This window comes from Camponotus vicinus, unplaced genomic scaffold (assembly GCF_025532165.1).
Source record: "Camponotus vicinus isolate PSW18456_S1 unplaced genomic scaffold, iyCamVici1.0 SCAF_11, whole genome shotgun sequence".
NCBI lineage: Eukaryota > Metazoa > Arthropoda > Insecta > Hymenoptera > Formicidae > Camponotus > Camponotus vicinus.
In genome coordinates, this window is record NW_028141947.1 from 16805267 (window position 1) to 16826776 (window position 21510).

A 21510-nucleotide genomic window follows, 5' to 3' on the forward strand; every position below is an offset into this window, starting at 1 on the left:
CGATTACTCTATGATTTTGAAAAAAAGAAAAGACATATAGTATAGCAAAGTAGCCATTTAAGAAAGAAATACTGACATTGTTTTTGTCCACCTTTAATAGGTTCCAAGACGCTTGACCCTGAAATTTGAAATGAATCATCGTCTGTACATTATGCCATACATTGTTTTCACGATATGTTTTATCATTAACTTGACATATCGTCCTTGAGTATACGGAAGTGCTGATTCGCTTGCGGTGTCGGTTAAAAAAAGATGCAACAATATTTCATTGGTATCGTAATAAATATGTTGATCATATATAATTTTTATGGGATTATTCGTATGTATAATTTCATTGATAACAAATTTTTAACATTACACAATAATTATTTCGCTAACAATTGTAACAATTGTAATAATTGGATAATTTTAATAATAATTTAAAATTTAGATTAAAAAAGGTTTCAACAAAAGTTTACCAAAATTTCTCTTCAAGGTTGAGTTTAGAGTAGAACGGAATTTACTTATTATTTTCAGAATAAAAGCGCCGTAGAACGTTGGAGTTAAATTAAAACATATGTATAGATAAGATTTATAAATAAATTATATATTAAACTTTGAAGGTTTCAAGTTTAAAAATAACAAAATCTTAATTTAAATAAAAACTATAATTAAAGATGAAAAAAAAAGAATAATATTATAGAGATTTTTATTAAAGGAATTTTAGTTGAAATATAAAAGAGTTTAGATTCAATTGAATATAAAAATATTATTAAAATTAATAAAAATATAGATTATAATAAAAGGAGTTTATTAATATGATAATAAAAATTAAAAAGAAATTAGAGTTAAATAAAAAAATATAAACATTACGCGAGTTTCGCTTAAATGTAAGAATAATTTCTCGGAAATAGCATAACGACACGCAAAAGAGCTAGAATACGGTGCCAGAAAAAAATCGGCTTCCGAAATAGATTTTCGAGAGAACTGAAGACTCGCTGCTCGATGATTGCAAAGTGCAAGATTGTGCCTGCGAGTTGACAGAAACGAACACAAGACAATCCACCGCGTTTAGAATTGCAAGCAGGTCCGCGGATGAGAACAATAGTACGATAGCACGAGAACGGAACGAGACGAGTGACGTGATTAGCGACAGAGTCGATCCGCCTGTCCTGTTGGCGATTAATTGTTCACTCGTCCGATCAAATGTATCGCGCGACAAAGACATGTTTCATTATTTCAAAGACCCATTCTTGACCTAGGAGTGATCGCGAGGCAACATATGCTCTTCAAAGAGAAGAAATGATCCTTTTGCGAGAGAGTTAAAAATAGCAAACGGAAAGATGAAATTGTTTGACGAATATTGTGCGACACGTGTTTTGTAATCGCCTCTCAATTTTCAACGGACTCGTCTTAAAGTTCAATTCCAAGTTTAGATCTGCCGCCCACGCCAAGCAGCAGCAAACGCGACCAATTTCTCAGGTGAAATCGCTCAAGCCGTCCCGATAGTCGCTCGAGTCCATCGCTGACACTGACATATCGCTATTTCCCTCCGGCTTGATCCATTCTCTTCCTTCATCCGCCGGCTCGTTGTCGCTCTCCCTCTTTTCTCCATCCAAGTTACTTGGTCGCGAGCCTCTAGTCGTCTCGGACGCAACTATTTATAATGGTAAGCCACCAAGTCCTCCGTGTATTCCTCCGGATTTCGCGCGCTCTCTCGGTCGCGATTTCGATCCTCCTCGTCTGGAGGAACCGTTTGCCTCAAGTGTGTACGAGGGTCATGTGTGTAACGCCGAAAATGTCCGTCTAGGCTTGCCGATGTTGTCTGTGGAAACTTCATTCGCGAACCGGTTGAAATAACGAGGCGGTTGACCTCCGACTCAACGTTGCGTGTCGCTAAATACATTATAATTACGAGTTGATGAGAGTTATCGTCAAGTACCTGTGTGTAATAAGAACTGAACAATAGATTAGAGAGAGAGATTTTTTTCTTCGGACCATTCAACGGTCTTTTGAAGCGATCCCGTTGCGATCGATCGAAATAAACGGATAATCGAGAACTCGGAGAACTTTCTGTCTAAAGTTCATCTTTCATTTTGGCAGAGAACATTAAACGAGAATAAATTATTGCGCCAAGTATCGATGTATAGTATCGTCGATCATCCGTTCCAAATGGAATGCAGTTTCATCCAGTTTACCTAAAGTGATCGCAATTACTCAACGGATCTACAGCAACGTTTCGAACACTCAATTATATCTCGGTAAAGTAAGTATCCATTTCGGAACTCTCGGTCTTGATAATCACCCAAAATGAATCGATAAGCATCCGGCGAGTTCGAGTATCGACATCGGACTTGACAGAAGTTGACTTAACAGTGTCGGTTCGACTTGCTAAAATGCAAGCGCGAGTTGACGCGAGTGCTTGGCACTCGAGCTCGTTCACCTGAGCTCGTCACAGACGAGCGAGTGTCGGTCGTCGATTGCTGTCTGCTGTCGTATTGGTGTGTCTGTTTCGCGACATGCAAATGTTTGTAACTAACGGTCGCGTTTTCGCGAGAACGTATCGCTTGCCGCGAAGTTGAATCGCGTAACGGTGGAAAAAACGATCGTGATCCTATCTCCGGGGTGACCATGAAGAAGGCAGGAGACGGAGAAACGCCGGCGTGCTGACCACGGTACGGCTCGCCGCCTTTTCAATGAGGTACGTAGTGACAATCAACTTCCTTCCTCCGGAATAATGGGGCAGAAATCGATATATCTCGATCGAACCTGAGGCACGATAAAACGCAAAAGAATCGTAAAGCCTGACGTATGCACGAACAGACTTGATCCAATCGATTTTCAAACGCTAAGTAGATAAAAATAAATCGTGGCAACAATAACAACGAAACTAGCAAGTGAGCAAAAACTCGTGATGTAGTCTCAATAAATAAAAATTGTAAGCAAAAAAATATTTGATCAAATCATAATTAATACATATAATGTTCGTCCAAATTATTAAAACTGCTCTATCCAATATAAAAAGGAATTGAATTAACTCGGTATAATAATGAGATGCAAAATATATGTACATATTTGATATAAAAATTCCAATGTTGATACTTTATGTCACCATTTTTTCTTATACGTCACTACATATAATTTAGATATACGTGCATATAGATAAGCTGTAATGCCATTACGGCATTATGGGAAATAGAATTACGATGACTTTCCAAGTCTTCGGAAGCCGTAATAAACTCGACGAAATCCCGCGCTGTTTCGCATAAGTCAGTCATGAAGTCGAATGATAGCATCGCAAGAATCATCATGAATCGAATAATGTTTCTCTATCGCTCGTGTCATTTTGCTGACAGAAATTATGTTGAAAAAGTCTCCCACCGATTTTTTGTCTAATTTCCGAATTTTCGTAATTAAGTTTATCCAACTTGTGAGAACTTGAAACATAAGATATGACGGAGGATAATGAACAGAAGGCGGAGGAATACGAAGAGGATGATACGATCGAAGAAGGGTGAGAATAAAAAATATTTCATGATTTAGCCTATCTTTTATGCGCAAAACTTTTTACTTCGTCGCAAAAATATTGCCGAATTTTATAAATTTATTAACATATCGTACAAAAAAAAGAATTATAATTTACTACCTTAATATGTACCTTTATATCGCAATTATATTTTTCATAGTTCTATAAATATTTTTCTAAAAATATACTTTTTTTATCAATTTAAAGACGATAAGCAATATTCTTTTTTAGTAATTTTAAGTTCATTATTAGCTGCAATTATTTTGTTTCAAATATACCTACAAGGAGTGTAAAATAGCACAAGAACAAGTGTAGAAAGTACAGCCCTACAAGAGAAACGGGTTTTTAAAGATCCCAATTTAAAGATCCTCTTTCTGTAATATTTCGTTGCAACAAGTTTTCGTGAAGACTTTCGAGAAACCGGTTGGTCGGACTCGTTTCGGTGATACAGTGTCGCTTAATGCTGATTCAAGCAATATTTTTCTAAAGAAATAATTGACTGATCAAAGCTTAAATGCGAGGATAAAGCTTAATGATTTAATTTATAGTCGCAGTATATTCGAGTTCTCGCGATCCCGACTTGAATTTGCAGTTAATAAATGCATACGCGTACGTGTGCTCGTAAACGAAACTGTAGTTTTTGCTCTCACTCTCATCGCAGTAGAAGGACAAGTATGACAAGGCACGAAAGAGACGAAAGAGACGGGACTTATAAAGTTGCCTCACAATCTGTCTTGCAATTGTTTCGTTGCAAACACATATTTTGTACATAAGATTTAGTTTCCGTGTACATGACAAAGTTTATACAAAATTATTTTCAATGACAGTGATTAAATCTGAACAAATATTTAAAGAAGACGATAACTCAAAGAAGAATTGAAATAAAGTGCAAACAAGAAAATGTTTGATCATTTCTCTATAATATATAATGTTAAAACATATTGTAACATTTGATATTGAGAAAGAGAAGAAAAGAGAAGAAAATTAACAGAGATAAAATTATTAGAGATATCGTGATAAAAGAATTGAGTGGAAAACATTTTCGTGTAATCTTGTTATCATCTTGATAATTTTAGCAATAAAAGTTTTCTGCTAATTTTTTCTTTGGAAAAATTTCAAGAGATTTATTAATAAAATTTTTTTAAGTACGTAACCGTATCGCCAACATTATACGTGTCAAATTGACAATGTCACGCTCTTGTTTGATTGCGACCTCGATAAAATCCTTGAAACAAATATTTCCGTCATGAATATTTCCGTGACGTAATTAGAAGTTAATGTAATAGATACTATTCGAACGCTGAGTGCGCGTGTGATTCAATCAGAAATGAGAATACGAATGACATAGCAGTCGAGTAGCAGGATATGAGAATGAGTGGGAGGCATGCTTATTGCTGGAAAAATGGTAAACAGGTGTTATTACGCGGAGAGATGACATAATTCGTACAGTTGCGAAACATTAGCGGGTACAAGAGCCCAACTGGTGTAACAATCTTTTGCCGCAATTGTTTTTGCGGGTTTTTTTTTCTCATACCAGTTGTGCGTCGACGTTCTTCGAGGAAACCGACTGGAGATGAGCGACTGGCTGAAGTGCTCGAAATGTTGCTTGAAATCGGAATTGACAAGTAAATCGAGCGAGGAATTAATTGTGATAAAATTCATGTGAGTTTTGGATTCATATGGATCTATTTTCTGATAATTAATCTACAATAATCGCGTTTCTCTGCAAATAACATCGCAAATGATGTATTTTGTGAAGCCATTTTGTTATCATTTTGTAAAAATTATGCTTTTTTAAATTTTACGTTTATAATAATTTAAATTTTACATTTATATCTAAAACTCTCTCTGAAACATTTTTTATTAAAAGCAATATTTTTTAAGAGATTAAATTTTATTCATTAATTTTCATCTACTTTTTTTAGTTTAGAAAACAAAAGAGACTAATTTATATTTTATGGCATATGGAATGATTCTTTTTAATGGCGCTTATATCGGATTTCAAAATACCTTCATAAATTCTATTCGTAAAGCTTCAATGTTTCAACAATTCGAGTCTGCATGTCTGAGCTCTATTATTTTATACCACTACCATCTACTTACTATATAACGTATCATTTACATAATTACTTACAAATGACGTGCCAGAGAGACAACTCGAATAATAATTAATAATTAATAAATTATATAATAAATTATCAAAAAAAAAAATTTGACTGCATTTCCTTTGAATTCATCGATCTTTGTTAGGCCGATCGATTCTCTAGAGGGAATGCGCGAGACGAAGGGAAAACGAAGAAGAGTAAAGATATAAAACATTATGCTCTTCATATATATCGTTGATCGTACACCACCATCTGGGCTTTTGTCGTGTGCATTGTAGGTTGCTCGAGTTGGGCCCGAAGCTAGGACAACGGGTGCATTTCGCGGAGGGCACGAACTTAAGATGCCGCGAAGACCCTCCGATACTGTCCGATTCAGAAAAAAGGTCAGCAGCTAACTATGGACTTGAAGAACGATTATCTTTCTTAAAGAACTTTTGAAAATAATATTTTTCTTATGAAAAAGTATAAATTTGCTAAATCAACTTTTCTAAAAACAATTTATATAAAAAAGCATCGCGGCTTTTTTCCTCAATAATACATTTGACGTCGATATTAAAAGATATCTTTTTGATCCAATGACATTGGATTATTATTAGCAATACTTTTAATTTGCAACCTACATCGCACATTTGTATTATTAAAAGTTTATGGGAGACTGTCAAAATCTTATGCCAAGCAATTATTATTGCAATTTCCCTTCGTCTCGCGAGAAGCTTAATTTTTTAAGCATTATGAGAATTTAAGCAGGTGTTGGCGAAATGATTATCTAATATCTAAGAAAATGAAGAACGTCAAAGACAGTTTACTGCCTAACAAGACAAGTGTTCTACCTTGTAAATTAATAAGAATCTAGATGAAAAAAACTTGGCATTTGGGAAAAGTTTAAATTACACTCTAATGAAAGTCCCAATTTTCGAAAAAAAATTCAACCAAAAATTCACCAAATATTCCAATAATAAGAATTATTTACTCGATAATTATCGACATCCCGTTGCTCGCCTATTTTGTACAAACTCCGATTCCTGGTCGTATGCTTATCATTATCGCGCGCATGATCATGACACTTAGCGAGAGGTGATCCGCCGTTTCGAAAGGCGCATGAGCAGGGAGAAGGAGGCGCACGAAACAACCCCCGGCGCGCTTCTCACCCCTTTCAACATCGGTCATCGACGAGCCCTGGCCGTTAGTCCGACCGGCAATCTCGCCACGCCGTGTCGCCTCGCTAAGGTTATCGGTTGCTCGCGACTGGCGACGTATCGAGAGAGATTTCGAGAGACCTCGGATGCGAGAATCCCAAAAGAGGGATGAAGAGAACCACCGGATGAATTCGCCCCTCGCACGACGAGGCTTTTGGCATTTCGCATGCGGTATATTACAGATGCTTCTGTAATGTCCCTATTGGTAAGGATATCGCATTTGTTAGAGATCGAGAGACAGGGAAAGGAAGGGACGATTCTTGAGGACGGTGAGAGTGATGCAGTGATGCGCGAGCTTCTCGGTGAAATATGTTCTATCATTGATCGAGCGTATGGATCGACCGACGTGGCGAAGGTCGAGAGCGACCTATCGAGCCTCTTGAGCGGAATATTCGTTTTATAAAACGTACCTCGATCTAATTTCCGAAATTTCAATATATCTTTTGCATCAGCTAACAACGTCGTCCTGGAAAAATCCAAAGAGTTCTGACCTTCGTTATCATGCTTTATTAATCGTCGATATCTTTAAGGAGGAGCATTTGATGACGTCGCGAGCGTCAAACCTCCAAGATACTGACGACTGAAATATTTAACGTAACAGCGACACGAGGATCGATCGATCTTTGATGGTGAAATCACCGAAGCTCTCGGTGTCGCCTCGTGCCTCCTCAGTGATGCTTATGATTCTCTATCAGCTATCGACAACGGAATCTCTATCACGCTATCATCGTCAAAATAAATTCCGGTGCTGAAAAACTCGATCGATGATGCCAGTCACTCGAGAGGTGAGAGCCGTGCCGTGAGGGCGGTAGTGAGGAGAGAAAAGGAGAAAGGAAGAGAGAGAGAGAGAAAGTGATTGAGTGTTGAGCCATTGAGAGTAGGTATGAGAGTGAAAAAACATAGAAAGAGAGAACGGGAACAATGATGGGATAAAAGTTTATCCACCTCGTCATAATACCATCAAGTTTTGCCGAGGCCGTTCTCGCTGTACGTTTGACCTTTTGTTCGCGCACCGCTGGTCGACGCACTCGAATATTTTGATCGGCCTAATAAAGCCGTAGTAAACTCGTTACAGCGGAAACTTACCGGCTCGAGCGAATTTATGAACGATGTAATTTGGAAATAATCTCGCAATCAAAAGCAGGGTGATTCTTCAGATCGATATCGATCAGCAACGAATGTCAAGATTGACAATAGCCGCACGTTTCTACGAAATTTGTATCGATGTTGCGCATGAACGCATTCTGAAATTGCTTTCAAATAAACTAATCCTTCGTACACTTCGAACGAAATTGTGTCTTTTTCCCGACTTTAACGAATATCTCTCGTAATCTCTGATACTATTATCTTTGCATTGTAATCCGATTGAGATCCATTCGAACAATTTTAAAGGACTTTTGAGAACTCTAGCATCTCTTGTAATCTCATTAACGGTAAAGACTTAGGATGGGCTGCAAATCGGCAGCTAAGTTTCATCTAAATAAAGAGACGGTCGCATCGTCGTCGTCCTTGTCATTATTCTTTCTAAGGTGCAAGAAGACGGTTCAAGAACAAGGAAACGAGCGTGGTGGCGATCGCGAATCCGATCTCGACGACGAGGAGGAAGGCGAAGAGGGGAACAACGCGAGCGATCGCGCCATTTTATTCGAAGGGTCGTTTCCGTTAAGAGATAATAGCGGAATGTCCAATAACGTGGACAACAGCGTCGCCAGGTAGCTATCAGGCTAGAGAATGCAGAGATTGCGCTCAACCTTCAAGAGGTCGCGTACTCCCACGGGAGCGGAAATGAAGTCTCAATCTAGCCTCGAGGTGCCCAAGCAAATCAGATCGGCCTCCTTCGACGAGATACAGTTGCAAACGAAGCGGGACGATCGTACGAATTCCTCATCGTCCTCCACGTGTTCCTCCGCGAGATCGCAGGATTCGACTCGCGGCAGGAGAGGCTCGTCCACTCTCAAGGTGCCGCAGCTGCAAACCGGCCAACGATCCAAGAGCTTCGACGCGTATTCCGGAAGCCCCGGGTCGTTCGCCGGCCAACAGTTGCTGTACGGGATCGAACGACCGGAAACGCCGATCATCCAAGTCTCCGGATGTTACCATTGTGCCTGCGTCGAGGAATACAGGAGCCTCTGGCTGGCCGAGGACTTTTCTAGAGAAGAGGCTGAAGCCGAGGGGCTCCACGAAGCCGACAGTGGCACTTCGGATTTCTCCGAGAACGAGTCGGATCATGAGGACGAGTCTAAGCGAGAGGGTAGCCCGGAAATCAGAGTTATCCTGACGCCCGACGAGCCGCCAGGCGAGCCACGATACGTCTCGCCCATAGTCGAGATCGTGCCCGAATTGGATTCCGAGATCAAGGTAGAGTTTTCGGAGCTCAGGCAGCGCAGACGATCGCTCGCCTCGCCGAAGCTATCCAGGCAGGAGGCTCTCACCACCTTTCCCCTCGAGCCACCCCCTGTGCCGGTGGAGACAACGATTAGAACGACCGCCGAGGCAGACGATGACGACGACGACGACGAAGATATCGAGGCGAGCAAGTCCAAACTCGTTGTGCGCGACATATTTTTGACCGTACCAGACCTGAAGCGGGATCGCGCCGCTTCCGTGGACTCGTGTTTCAATAATAATAAAAATGGAGGCGCCAGCGATACGGACTCGTTGGCGGTACCGCAGCAGAGTATCAGATCAAAGAGCGTCGACATCGTTCTACCGACGGACGCTCGTACGAGGTATACGGCGTTGCTGCCCGGAAAGGAATCGCGACTTCCGATAGGGTGGGTACGTCTAATTAGATGGACGCTGCCTCCCGCTCGAAATATCACACGATGCGATCCAATATCGCTTTAATCAATATACGCATTAATCTTTTTCATTGCGTCTCCACTTATAGTACAGTTTTAGAATCTAGAGTTCGTTTATCATTTAATCTGAAATGCGTGTAAAAATAGCCTTAAAAGAACGATCTTGGCTATTCCTTTTCGATCCATATCTTTCCCATTCTGAATAATTTGATTAAGCTATTAATATACGAGTAGATTTTTTTTTTAATAATATTACTTTTACTTTTCTTTTCACATCTTTATAAAAAGACCATGAATACTAGATTTAGTCTAAATTTTAATTATATTATCGTTGTCAAAAAAGATGGTAGAAGTATAAAATAAGACAGAAAATTAGAACAACGCAATTTAGCATCAATTTGTTTTTTTTTTTTAATTATGAATACATAATGATTTACAAGAGTTTATATGTATTAAAATGCATAGATAAAAATAATTTATCTATAAAATCAAATTCCCCTAATTTTATAGATTACAAAAACGTAATAGATATCTTATATTTTCACCCTTTTTTATCTTCTTTTCACATATATGTTTTTAATTTGTTGTATAATTTTTATATAATTATTATATGTATATTATTTTATATTATTATATATATTAAGTGTGATAAAATATAATTTTTAATTTAAATATTACATTTTTAAATATTTTTAAATATTTTTAAACATTACATTTTTTCTTATAACGATCTTAGAGCTTTTATAAGTTCTCGGATAAGTCTGAGAACGGATTTATATATACTTTCTATATCTTGAATTATGAACATTTTATTTTATTTGTTGTTTTTCTTTATTATAAATAATTTTGAAATTAATTGTATGATACTATAAAAAGACAAAGAAATATATAGAAAATATAAAGATTTTCTCGCATCGCACTATCATAATTTCTGTCTATCATATTTTCTCTATTTACGATTCCACTTAAAAAGAGAAGGAAAGAGAGAGAGAAAGCACTACATATAAATTATTACTCGGCGTATTTCCATAAACTAGGACAGTATACTGAGTGCCTCTGAAATCATTTGTACGTTTATGTATTAGAAGAAAGTATGCTCACATTATCATTAGTAATAAATGCGAAATTGAAATATTTAAGAGATACCGATCGAAAGAATATAAGTGGAAAATATTGTGTGCGATTATTATCACATATTCTTTACTCATTATTTATACGTAGTAGAATATTTTACCTCAAAGAGAGCCACTAAGAGCGGCTGTAATTATTAAAATTTTATTAGAATTTTAAGTATTTTCTCTTTACCAGTGCGAAACGAAATTTGAAATATATGGAAAATAGCTTAAATCCTTGATAACATTTTTATGTGCTCTTCAAAGAAACGATATTTTTTCTCTCGCGCTTCTCAAACCCTCAAGCATGAAGAATTTTAATTATATATATACAAGAGTGTGTCGCACATGTTCGCCCTTTAGTTTTATATCATATTTCTATATACAAGTAAATTTTATAATTAAATGTAAACTTCCACTAAGATATTTTACAACAATCTACCATCGTATCATTTTACGCTGAATATTATTATATTACATCTGAATTTGATATGCGCGGGCAAGATGAAAAACAAATCAAATTGTCTCTCCTTCTCCGTTATATTTTTATCTTTCAATTTGAAACATTTTATATATTTTACTGACGCGAGAAAATTAAATAATTATCTGCAAGAAGTTCTACGAATATTTGATGATTTTAGAGGGAGAGAAGAAACTGGAGAAGACAGAGAAGGGGGCTCGAGTGGTCAACGTGAGCCACGATCTACACCAGATTGGGGTCCAAATGCATTTAACGGGGAACATATTTGGGTGCCAACCGCTACATCCGGTGACTTTTGTTACATCAATGAATGTTCCGTAAGTCCCAAAGATACAAAAAAAGCATATCATGAATTCGATTGGATGTATTAATGCACGCTAAAGACTATCGTACACAAATTTATAGTAGCATAAGTAATTAAAGCAAGTATGGTAAGACATAATTAATACTGGTAAGACATAATTAATACTGGTTTCTTATCGTCATTTAATATAAAAATTATCTTACTATTTTAGTTACTTAGTTACTTCAATCAAATTCGCCAATACTTTTAAGAACAAAAATATATTCGAGCCTCTGATTAATCGATTTCATATTTTCTTTCTTTAGAAACACGGACCCCGGTTGAAGTGTCCCGCTTGTCGTGTAGTGGCCCACGCCTGCTGCGTCGCAAGTTTAGAGTTCGCTTGCAAGCCAAGCTTTCGCGATGTAGGTGTGCGTCAGTATCGCGAACAAACGACAACTCATCATCACTGGGTGCATCGACGATATCAGAAGGGTAAATGTGCCAATTGCAGCAAATCTTTCCAATCGAAGCTCAGCTTCAGCTCGAGAGAGATCGTGGCAGTGAGTTGCAGCTGGTGCAAGACCGCTTATCACAACAAGGAAGCGTGTTTCAACGTTCACAAGATAGGTGAAAACTGCGAATTGGGCACTCACGCCTCGATCATAGTGCCGCCGTCATGGATCGTAAAACTCCCGCGAAAGGGGAGCTTCAAGAGCAGTCTTAGAAGATCACCCAGGAAGAAAAAATCTAGCGGCGGTAGCGGATCTTCCGGACGTCGGAAAAACAAGGATAAAGAGAAAGAGGAGAAAGAAAAAGAGAAGGAGAAAGAGAAAGATCAAGGAGAGCTGTGGATCGTTAAACCCATTCCTACGACTACGGTAAAGCCCGTTTTAGTCTTCATTAATCCGAAATCCGGCGGCAATCAAGGCTCCAAGTTGTTGCAAAAGTTCCAATGGTTGCTCAATCCGAGACAAGTTTTCGATTTGACACAAGGTGGTCCGAAAATGGGGTGAGTAAATTATTCTGTCAAATAATTTTAAGTATAAAATATTCGCAATAAAATGCGTATAAACAATTCTAATTAGTAATGAGATGAAAGAGTCGGAAAGAAAATAAGATGGAAAGATATAAAAAGATAGCCGATTGAGAAAACTGTTTTTGCAGACTGGAACTCTTCAAAAAAGTTCCTAATTTACGTGTTTTGGCTTGCGGAGGCGACGGTACGGTCGGTTGGGTTCTATCGATCCTGGATCAAATCGGTGCGTATCCAGCGCCGGCAGTCGGAGTGCTTCCTCTAGGCACCGGAAACGACCTGGCGAGAGCGCTAGGATGGGGAGGCGGTTACAAGGATGAACCGATCGGGAAGATTTTGACGAGTATAGGTGACAGCGAAACTACTCTACTTGACAGATGGCAATTAAAGGTTGAGAGAAACTGCGATGCCAAGAATGATGACGATGGCGGCAAGGGCAAGGAGAATTTGCCGCTTAATGTTGTTAACAATTACTTTTCTCTCGGCGTGGATGCTCATATTGCTCTCGAGTTTCACGAAGCCCGAGGTGAGAGCCTTATAATTCTTACTCCCTTGATTAAAAGCCAATTGTATTATAACTTTAATCTAGAAATAGATTTTAATTTAGACTCAGGACTAATTTTAGACTTTAATTTAGAATAGAAATGGTTAATAATTTTATTTCTTTACTTATGGCAAATTAGTTGAATGTGTTAATTTTCAGAATTTTCTTTCCTTTAGTATAAAAAAATAGCTTGTACTTCATAGAACTCTGTTTATGATATTCGCTGCAATCGTTTATAGAGGCTCATCCAGAGAAGTTTAACTCCAGAATGAGGAACAAACTGTTTTACGGACAAATGGGTTGCAAGGACTTATTACTCACAAAATGGAAGGACCTCTCAGATTTTGTGACATTGGAATGTGACGGTCAGGATATGACGCCGAAATTGAAGGAGCATCGAGTTCATGCTATATTATTCTTGAACATTGCCTCTTATGGCGGTGGAACGCATCCGTGGAGTGCGAGTAGCGGCACTAGAGAACCCGCCATGGACGATGGTTTGATCGAGGTAGTCGGCTTAACCACGTACCAGTTGCCCCTTTTACAAGCACGCGGACATGGCACTTGTATAGTACAATGCAGCACAGCCAAGTTGGTTACAACGAAAACTATTCCAATGCAGGCAAGCATAATCTTTTACATCGTTTAAATATTTGTATTGCTTTTATAACAATTTTACTGTGTCTACGCAATATCTGAGAATTACCTCTCTTTATTATTACGTAAATATAGACTTTCTTGTTTATCGATTTCTTAATTACAAGTTGTTTCCTTTAAAAATTTAATTTTATTTGTTTTCTCTAATCATTTAATAGTAATTAACTTAGAAAAATATTAAAATAATTAATAAATTTATTTTTATGCGAAATTTGTTTTAATAATACATTATCATATTATTTTTATATATTCTATATTTCTAATAATATCGTAGGTTGATGGCGAAGCCTGTCGTCTTCTACCATCTATCATAACTTTAAATGTATTAAACAAAGCTACAATGTTAACGAAAAGGAGAAACGCGGGCAAACCTAATCAAAATATAGCGAGACTAGAGAGGCTAAAGTTGCCCGTGATGAAAATAAAGATGTCGGATTACGAAACATATTATCACGACAAAGAGAGATTAAAGAAAGCGGCAGAATTGTGGTTGGCGGAACCGCTTGATCTCGATGCTGCAACCGATCTGGAGACCTTGAGGAAGCTCTTGGCGAAAGATTATAATGTGGACTCTTGCTGTTTTCTCGATTGTAAGTGTTGTTTCGCAAGTATCGTGTATTTACAAGTTATAATCTAGTCATCATTCTTAAGGTGCATAAAAACTTGACTGATTTTTTTCTAGCATGCACCACGGAAAGATTCTTCAGAATTGATCGCGGCCAGGAACAATTACATTACGTGACAGATGTCGCAGTAGAAGCTGTCTACGTTCTCGATGAAGACACCGTTCAACAGCACGAGGGCCAAACTGGACCGAGCCAGATCATCGCTAGTCAAGAAATGGAAACTGCACGGGTCCACTTGCCGAGGTAGGCGAAGGGCACTCTTTAGTACAAAATCTAATACTTATCTTCTTCCTCTGAAGCGTATGATATGAATATGATATAGCGATGAACGTCTAAAGGAGATGCCAGCCGTGACAGAGGAGCAAGAGATTTCGAACGTATCTAAAGACGCTCAGGAACAAAGACGATCTTCCATCGTCGAGAAAGCCAAACTTTCCGAGAGTATTTTTTTCGATAAAGAATCCGATGATCAAAATGCCGCGGTTAAGCCAAGAAAGCCAGCAAATCGAAACTCCTTGGATGTGCCATCGCCGAGCGAAGACATAAACATCGAGTCTAATTCTCTTATAAATCGCGAATCTCTCAAACAGAATTCTCGTGTCGTAATTGCTCATGCAGATCAATTGCAGCAGCATCAAGACCGACCCCTCACTTTTATCAGGTAAGATTATCACACGTGGATTATTATTTTAATATCTAATTATCTAAATAATTGGACGACTAAAAAAATATTTATATGACATCAAAGTTTGAAAGATAAAACTTTAAATGGCTTCTGGAAGGAGCTTTCTCTGAAAATCATCGGCTTTCTCAACTAGATAATGTAAAGCTTTATTTCACACGAATGCTTTTTAAAAGATACACCTTCGTATTATAACTCGACAACATATTGTAGTTTATTCTGAGAGGGAAATTAAACCGATATGTTACATGCGTTAAACTCTTGTTCGGCCATTCGCTTTAATTATTTTTACTTGGATAATAAATATCGATTCATTACGTAATATTGCAAAAATAATTTTATATGAAGGAAAGAAAATAAATAAAACTCTCTCGATTTGAATTTGCAGCCCTCGTGATAGATTGTTCAGTTTAAGCTCGGGAGTTCACGGATTCAATACTGAATTGCTGGAGAAAAGCTGTGACGACATATTAAGAGCGGCGAAAATTGGGGATCTTCCGACATTGAAGCAACTTCATCAAAAGGGATACTCGCTTTTATCGATTGACGAAACCGGCCAAACGGCACTTCACTTGGCGTCAAAGCATGGTCATAAAGATATTGTCAGATATCTCATTGCCTGTGCTCCACCGACAATTTTGAATATGATTGACAATGACAAGTAAGCTATTATAACGAATACAACTTTTCGCGCGTTAACAAAATTTTAAATTTCATCTGCGAAAATGGACACTGCTAAAATTTCTCGCATTTTTCTTATACTCTTTTCTAATACTCTATTGTTCTATTCTAATTTAATTACATCTTGATTTCAAAAAAGAGAGATAATTATTTTAATTTTTATTAATTTTAGAGGGCAAACCGCTTTACATAAAGCAGCTCAGTACAAACGTCGCTCTATTTGCTGTATGCTCGTAGCCGGCGGGGCATCTTTGATAGTGAAAGATCGGCATGGCAATACGCCGCATCAACTCGCTCTGATCGCGGAAGATAACGATTTGGCAGCGTATTTACAAAGTAAGTCATCGCGAAAAAACATTTTTTATTTTCAATCAAATCGCAAGGACATTGTCCCTTTCGTAACAATTAGTTCATCTTGGTAGCAAAAATGTTTGATATTTTCAAGAAAACTTTATTTAACATCATGAAAAGATTCTTAATCGTTATTCCGTTGAATTTTTTTTTAAATCGACAATTTAAAATTCGGTACCTTGAGATTAAAGTAAAAAATAATTTAAGAATCACCGGACGATGCACAGTGGAATTGTAATAAACAATGTCGATCTGTAAAATAGAAACATATCAAAGTTATAAAAAATATATATACAGTATACAATTCTATTTAAGGAATAATTGATAATAATTGAATTTCAACAAATAATTATTTCTCATTTATCCTTCAACTAATAATTAATATTCAATAATAACATCATATTTTTATCAAAAAAATTTTTAAACATTCATTTTAAATAAATTAAGAAAAATTCTATTAAAAAATTCTATTTTTATATAAATCCAAGTAATATTAGAGGACAAATTTACGCGCCATGGCAATGTAATCTCTATTAATCAAATTAATATTATGAACTTTATTATCTTATAAATAATAAAAATGAATATATAATTATGCATGAGTTTAATATAATTAAAAATATACATCTGAAAATATATTGTGATTCACCCTTACTACTAGATTTCAATCTCATTAAGACATCCGATGCTTTCGTCCAAAGATGCAAAATCAATGCTTATTGTCAGTATTGCATGCGCAATATTTTTCGAACATTTTGCGAAAATTACGCAAAATATTATTAATAAGCAGTTGACACAATATTACATATTTCTCTTGAATATATTTACTTGAATTCGATGTTGATCTGCGAATTACATAGAAAAGAATTCAAAGTGTGAAGCATTATTAAAGAAACAATTGTTCCGTAAAGATTACATCAAACAGATAAGCTATAATTTTCATTGCCATCATTTTTACTCTTAAAATGTGTAAATGAACGAACGAAATACGTACTTTGAGTCCTTCAGCGTCTCAATATTTTTGCGTCTGGGAGAATAAAACGACAACGCATTCGTCTCGCGTCACAACCTTTCCGTCCGAAACTCGCCGCGCAAATGACGTCACAATGACTACGAAGTGCATATATAAACACGTGTGCCACATATTGTGGTAAGTTAAAATTCAAACATAAACACTCAATTGAAACACGAACAATCAATTTATTGTTATCATATTTAACGCGATACAATACTTTTGTTATATATTTCCTCTTTCTCTATTTTTTTTTTCGATTTGAATATAATTTTAATAAACTATCGAGACGTGTATCATGTTCTTTTCATGAATTATTCCATTCAACGGTTTGTTTATTATTGCGTATTGTCGAAAAATGATTGGTAAATTTACATTTACATTGACACGAAATTTTAAGTGTGAGATGCGAGATATGTATCCGAGTCCAAAAAATGCTAAATGTCAAAACAACAATAACGTTTGAGAAGCTAACATCTCGTTCCTTATAATCTTAAATCTAACTCTAAGCACGTTTAAATTATGCGTGAATTTGTATAATAGTATTTTGCATATTGTATCAGGTCAAAAGCACTTTCAATTGGTGACGGACGAGATGGAGAGCGATCTCTGACCTCCAGCATTGATCGCCACGGCTTGAACCGTCCTGAACAACTGCTGCGAAAGAGGTACAACAAGATCGATCTATTGTCGATAATTTGATGACGTTTTTGCGGCATTTTTTCCGACAACGCTCGTGATATTCTCATTCGACGTATGCGACGTCGACGATTACGTGTTTGCCAAATGTCGTATTTTTCTTGTCGATACTTCGAAATTACTCTTACTAAGATACAATTATCACATAATTATACACACATATATACGTAACTATATAGCTGTTCTCAATCGATAATAGATCCTTATTTTTCTCACTCGTATACTTGCCTGAGAGACTTATAGCTTTATTCGCGTTCTTGTACTCGGCAAGTGGACCATAATCGGACAGGGAGCAGCCCGAGATTACTCCTAAGACGAGCAAATCTATTTTTCTTGTACGACATTTAATGTCTCCCCCAGTCCGATATGAGACAGTCAATTTTATACACATATGTATTTACGACAAATTTTTTGACGTTACAGAAAATATCTTTCGTACACGAAAGAAAAGAATAATACGGAATCACGCAAAAATGCCGAAAGATTATTTATAGAGGTTAATCGAAAATATGAAATCGGTGCCAATTTGTAACCGAGTTTTGATGAATTCTTAATCCTTAATGCCAAAGATTAACTGTCTCATGTTGGATGCATGTGCAAAAATTCATAGTTTCCACTCGAAATGGGTGCTATAAGCGGATCGATAATCTGTTAGCTTTAACAAAATTGAGAGAAAATTAAAGGATATAATTTTAGAGAAAGAGAAAAAAACGAAAGGAACATTCTATAAACGATACCAAAATGTAAAAAGGGATCAACGTACGAACACCAATTAGTTGTTAGAGATGCAGTCTATCGCTATTAACGTACTATTACTATAATGATTATTTTTTTTTCGAATTGATATAAGATGTATGTACATACATATGTGTAGAATTTTTGAGGCGTTTATCGCTTATGGATTCGCGCATATTCTAAAAAAAAGACACTGTTTATAAGTCAATATTGATCGTGCACGCAACGATTTCTTTCTTTCATCTTGCATCTTAATCGGGCCCTTTTACTTATCGATACATTTCTGTGATCTTCTCTCTGTGGAATCCTATTTTATATTCTATTATACTTGTGGAACATGTATCAAGCGCGAATATGTTATCATTGTATCTTTTCTGTCTTCACCTCTCTCTTTTCTCTATTTTCAAATATTCTCTGTTATTTAAAATTGTACATATACTAGCGCTCAATAGTTTAAATCTCTCTTTGGAGTTAAAATCTAATTTAATTTATAACTATTTTTTTGTTACAAAACTCGACAGAAAAGTTAATTAAAAGTTAAAGTTAAAAAATGAAGAGATAATCTGAAATATTTCGAAAAAATTGAGCTGTGTGTATGTTAATTTTAAAAATACACATACAATAATATGGGAGAAATAATTACTAAAAATATTTAAATCTACCTTTTACTGCGCGGAAAACGTAATCTTGAAAAATATCCAATCCAATTTTGATTGAGATAAAAAATATATAATATGCTAAAACTATTGAGTGTTAGTATTCCAAGGTCGTGCATTGTAAAAAATCGATTTCACTTTCGTGAAAGAGAGGAGAAGCGCGACATTTAGGATACCCCGCTTACCTTTACCGCTCCTTTGGAGTACTTGAAAAGAAATGCCTTTTTCGATCCGTACCTGTTATACCATCATCGACGATATATAATTGTCGAATAAAAAGAGAATTTAAAAAGCGAGAGAATACTTATATATAAAAGTTGTTGTAGAATCGTGTAGGGCATATTTTGCGCGCGTGTGATCGGGTATATCGTGCGTATAGGTATCGGGATAACGAGTGAAGGAAAAAGTAGCGTTAGTTTTATGCCCGATAACACGCAACGGCATTGAAGCCGGTTTTAGATCTTGCGGAGTTTAATTTTCGAAATGCCAAATGTACAGAAAAAAAAATGGATGGAAATTGTGCTCGCATCGTTGCGATTGAGAATAAACATCGTTCTCAGGCTGGGAATATTTCACCCCTCAAGATTATACCGGTTTCAGTCGGCTCCAGAATAGCATTAGGCCCGAGAATTAAAAGGAAAAAATGGGAACTTAATAGAATTTCTCAGATATATAGCGACGCCTTTCGCGGCGGTGAGGACGCTGGCTCAGCTCGCAAATCTTTGTTTAAGTTTTAGAGCAATAAATTGACGACAATCACAACATTTCGGCATAAGCCAGCGCTCGCACCGCGACTGTTATATTTCTCTCCCGTCCATTCCCTTCTACTCTGTTTCCTTTCTCTTATTCGCAATTATCTGGTTTCTTGTCTTGTAAAATACCGTGTGCACGAATATATTTACTTCATTTCTTCGATGCCGGCATACTTATACGTGGATATATAGACTTCGAAATCAAATCGAGAGAACTCATACTGCGCTGGATAATTCTCGAGTGCAAACAAAGCATAAATTATATATTTGGAAGCTCTATGTAAAATGAAAGTAATAATTTATATAGTATATCTCTTTAAATAATTTTTTTTAATATTTATACAATACTTTATTTAATTTAAAGAAATATTATCTTTTTTTTCGTTCATGAATAAATAACCACGCGCTAGAAAATTGTTCGTGTGCACGGAATCTAAATCCTTAACGTTTTATTCTCTCTTTGCCTCTATAAAAAATTTACGAATAGATAATTTATAATTGATATTATAACAAAGAATCTTGATATTCCATGTTTGTAATTTTAAAGTTTATTGTACTTGATTGTACTGGACGACAAAGCATATGAGGATGAATAAGCCTCATTACTTTATGCCGCAAACTTGCTTTTTGATAACTTGGAATCTTTAAAGAATTTGTGATCTTATTTTTATTTAATCTTTAAAATCTCTTGGTTCTCAGAAAAAATAAATTTGAATTATATTTAATGCAAAAGAGATACACACACACACACACATACATATAATTAGTAAATAGTAAATAGTGCATTTTTTGTACATCTGAATTACATTCTGCATAACGCGTAGCAATTGCAGGGTTTTTTTAATCATTAATATAAGTCATAGTGCGAGAGATTTCAATGTAAGAAAGTTTTAATGTCGTCCAGTTTTATTGAAAAAATACGAAATATTAAATAATATAGAGATTCAAATTATAAATATTATAAATTTCTTAGCTCTTTTAGGAATTACTCTAGTTCACTGAGAAGAGAATTCTGTCCATTCGTCTGTTTGTTCTTCCATTAAACATGTACTAACGTTCCTAGATATTTCTAAAAGATAGACAGTTTTAGTTTGTTAATAAGTTTCCAATTTGAAATAAGGTATGATGATATAGTTTTTATTTTCTACAGAATAGAAATTAAACTGAAACAGTTTTATGTAAACATCGATACATCTCTTAGTACTTTGTGCATTTTATGCAGTACGAAAAACATCGTGACATCGGACCAATTATAATGATTATTTTATTTCATTAAAACGAATGATATTGCTATGTATTATCTGTAATTTTAAATCTATCTCAAACAAAACAATTAAAGTTACCGAACTATTTTTGAGATATTCCAACAAGTGAAACGTAATAAGATTGTCTCAAACTAGTCGAGGAATCTGTGAACGAAACTTAATGCTGTAGGGATATGATGCCCCGTATAATATTATCTTCCAACAAATTCCCGACATATCTCTATGTATTTTTAATAATAATAAGCGTATTAAAATTGTTCAATCCAATGATGTTTTTGATGTATTGGCATGTGATATGTATTTTCCTACCTTGTATCTTTTTATTTAATCA

The 21510-nt window shown here is 36.1% G+C and overlaps 1 protein-coding gene and 1 long non-coding RNA gene across 2 annotated transcripts; one reads left to right on the forward strand and one right to left on the reverse strand.

Annotated features, from left to right (window-relative positions):
* Positions 1-6500: 6500 nt before the first annotated feature.
* Rdga (retinal degeneration A) lies at positions 6501-21446 on the forward strand. The gene is made up of 11 exons (XM_083082326.1): positions 6501-9580; positions 11361-11517; positions 11810-12495; positions 12651-13045; positions 13303-13685; positions 13995-14310; positions 14403-14589; positions 14669-15007; positions 15417-15689; positions 15882-16045; positions 17636-21446. The coding sequence occupies exons 1-11, from the start codon at positions 8538-8540 to the stop codon at positions 17683-17685; spliced, it is 3993 nt and encodes a 1330-aa protein (XP_082938452.1). The 5' UTR covers positions 6501-8537; the 3' UTR covers positions 17686-21446.
* On the reverse strand, positions 16205-17298 carry LOC145961847 (uncharacterized). Its single transcript, XR_014435722.1, has 3 exons — positions 17055-17298; positions 16716-16905; positions 16205-16312 (listed from the first exon to the last, which is right to left on the reverse strand). It is a non-coding gene; the product is annotated as an uncharacterized LOC145961847 (long non-coding RNA).
* Positions 21447-21510: the final 64 nt, after the last annotated feature.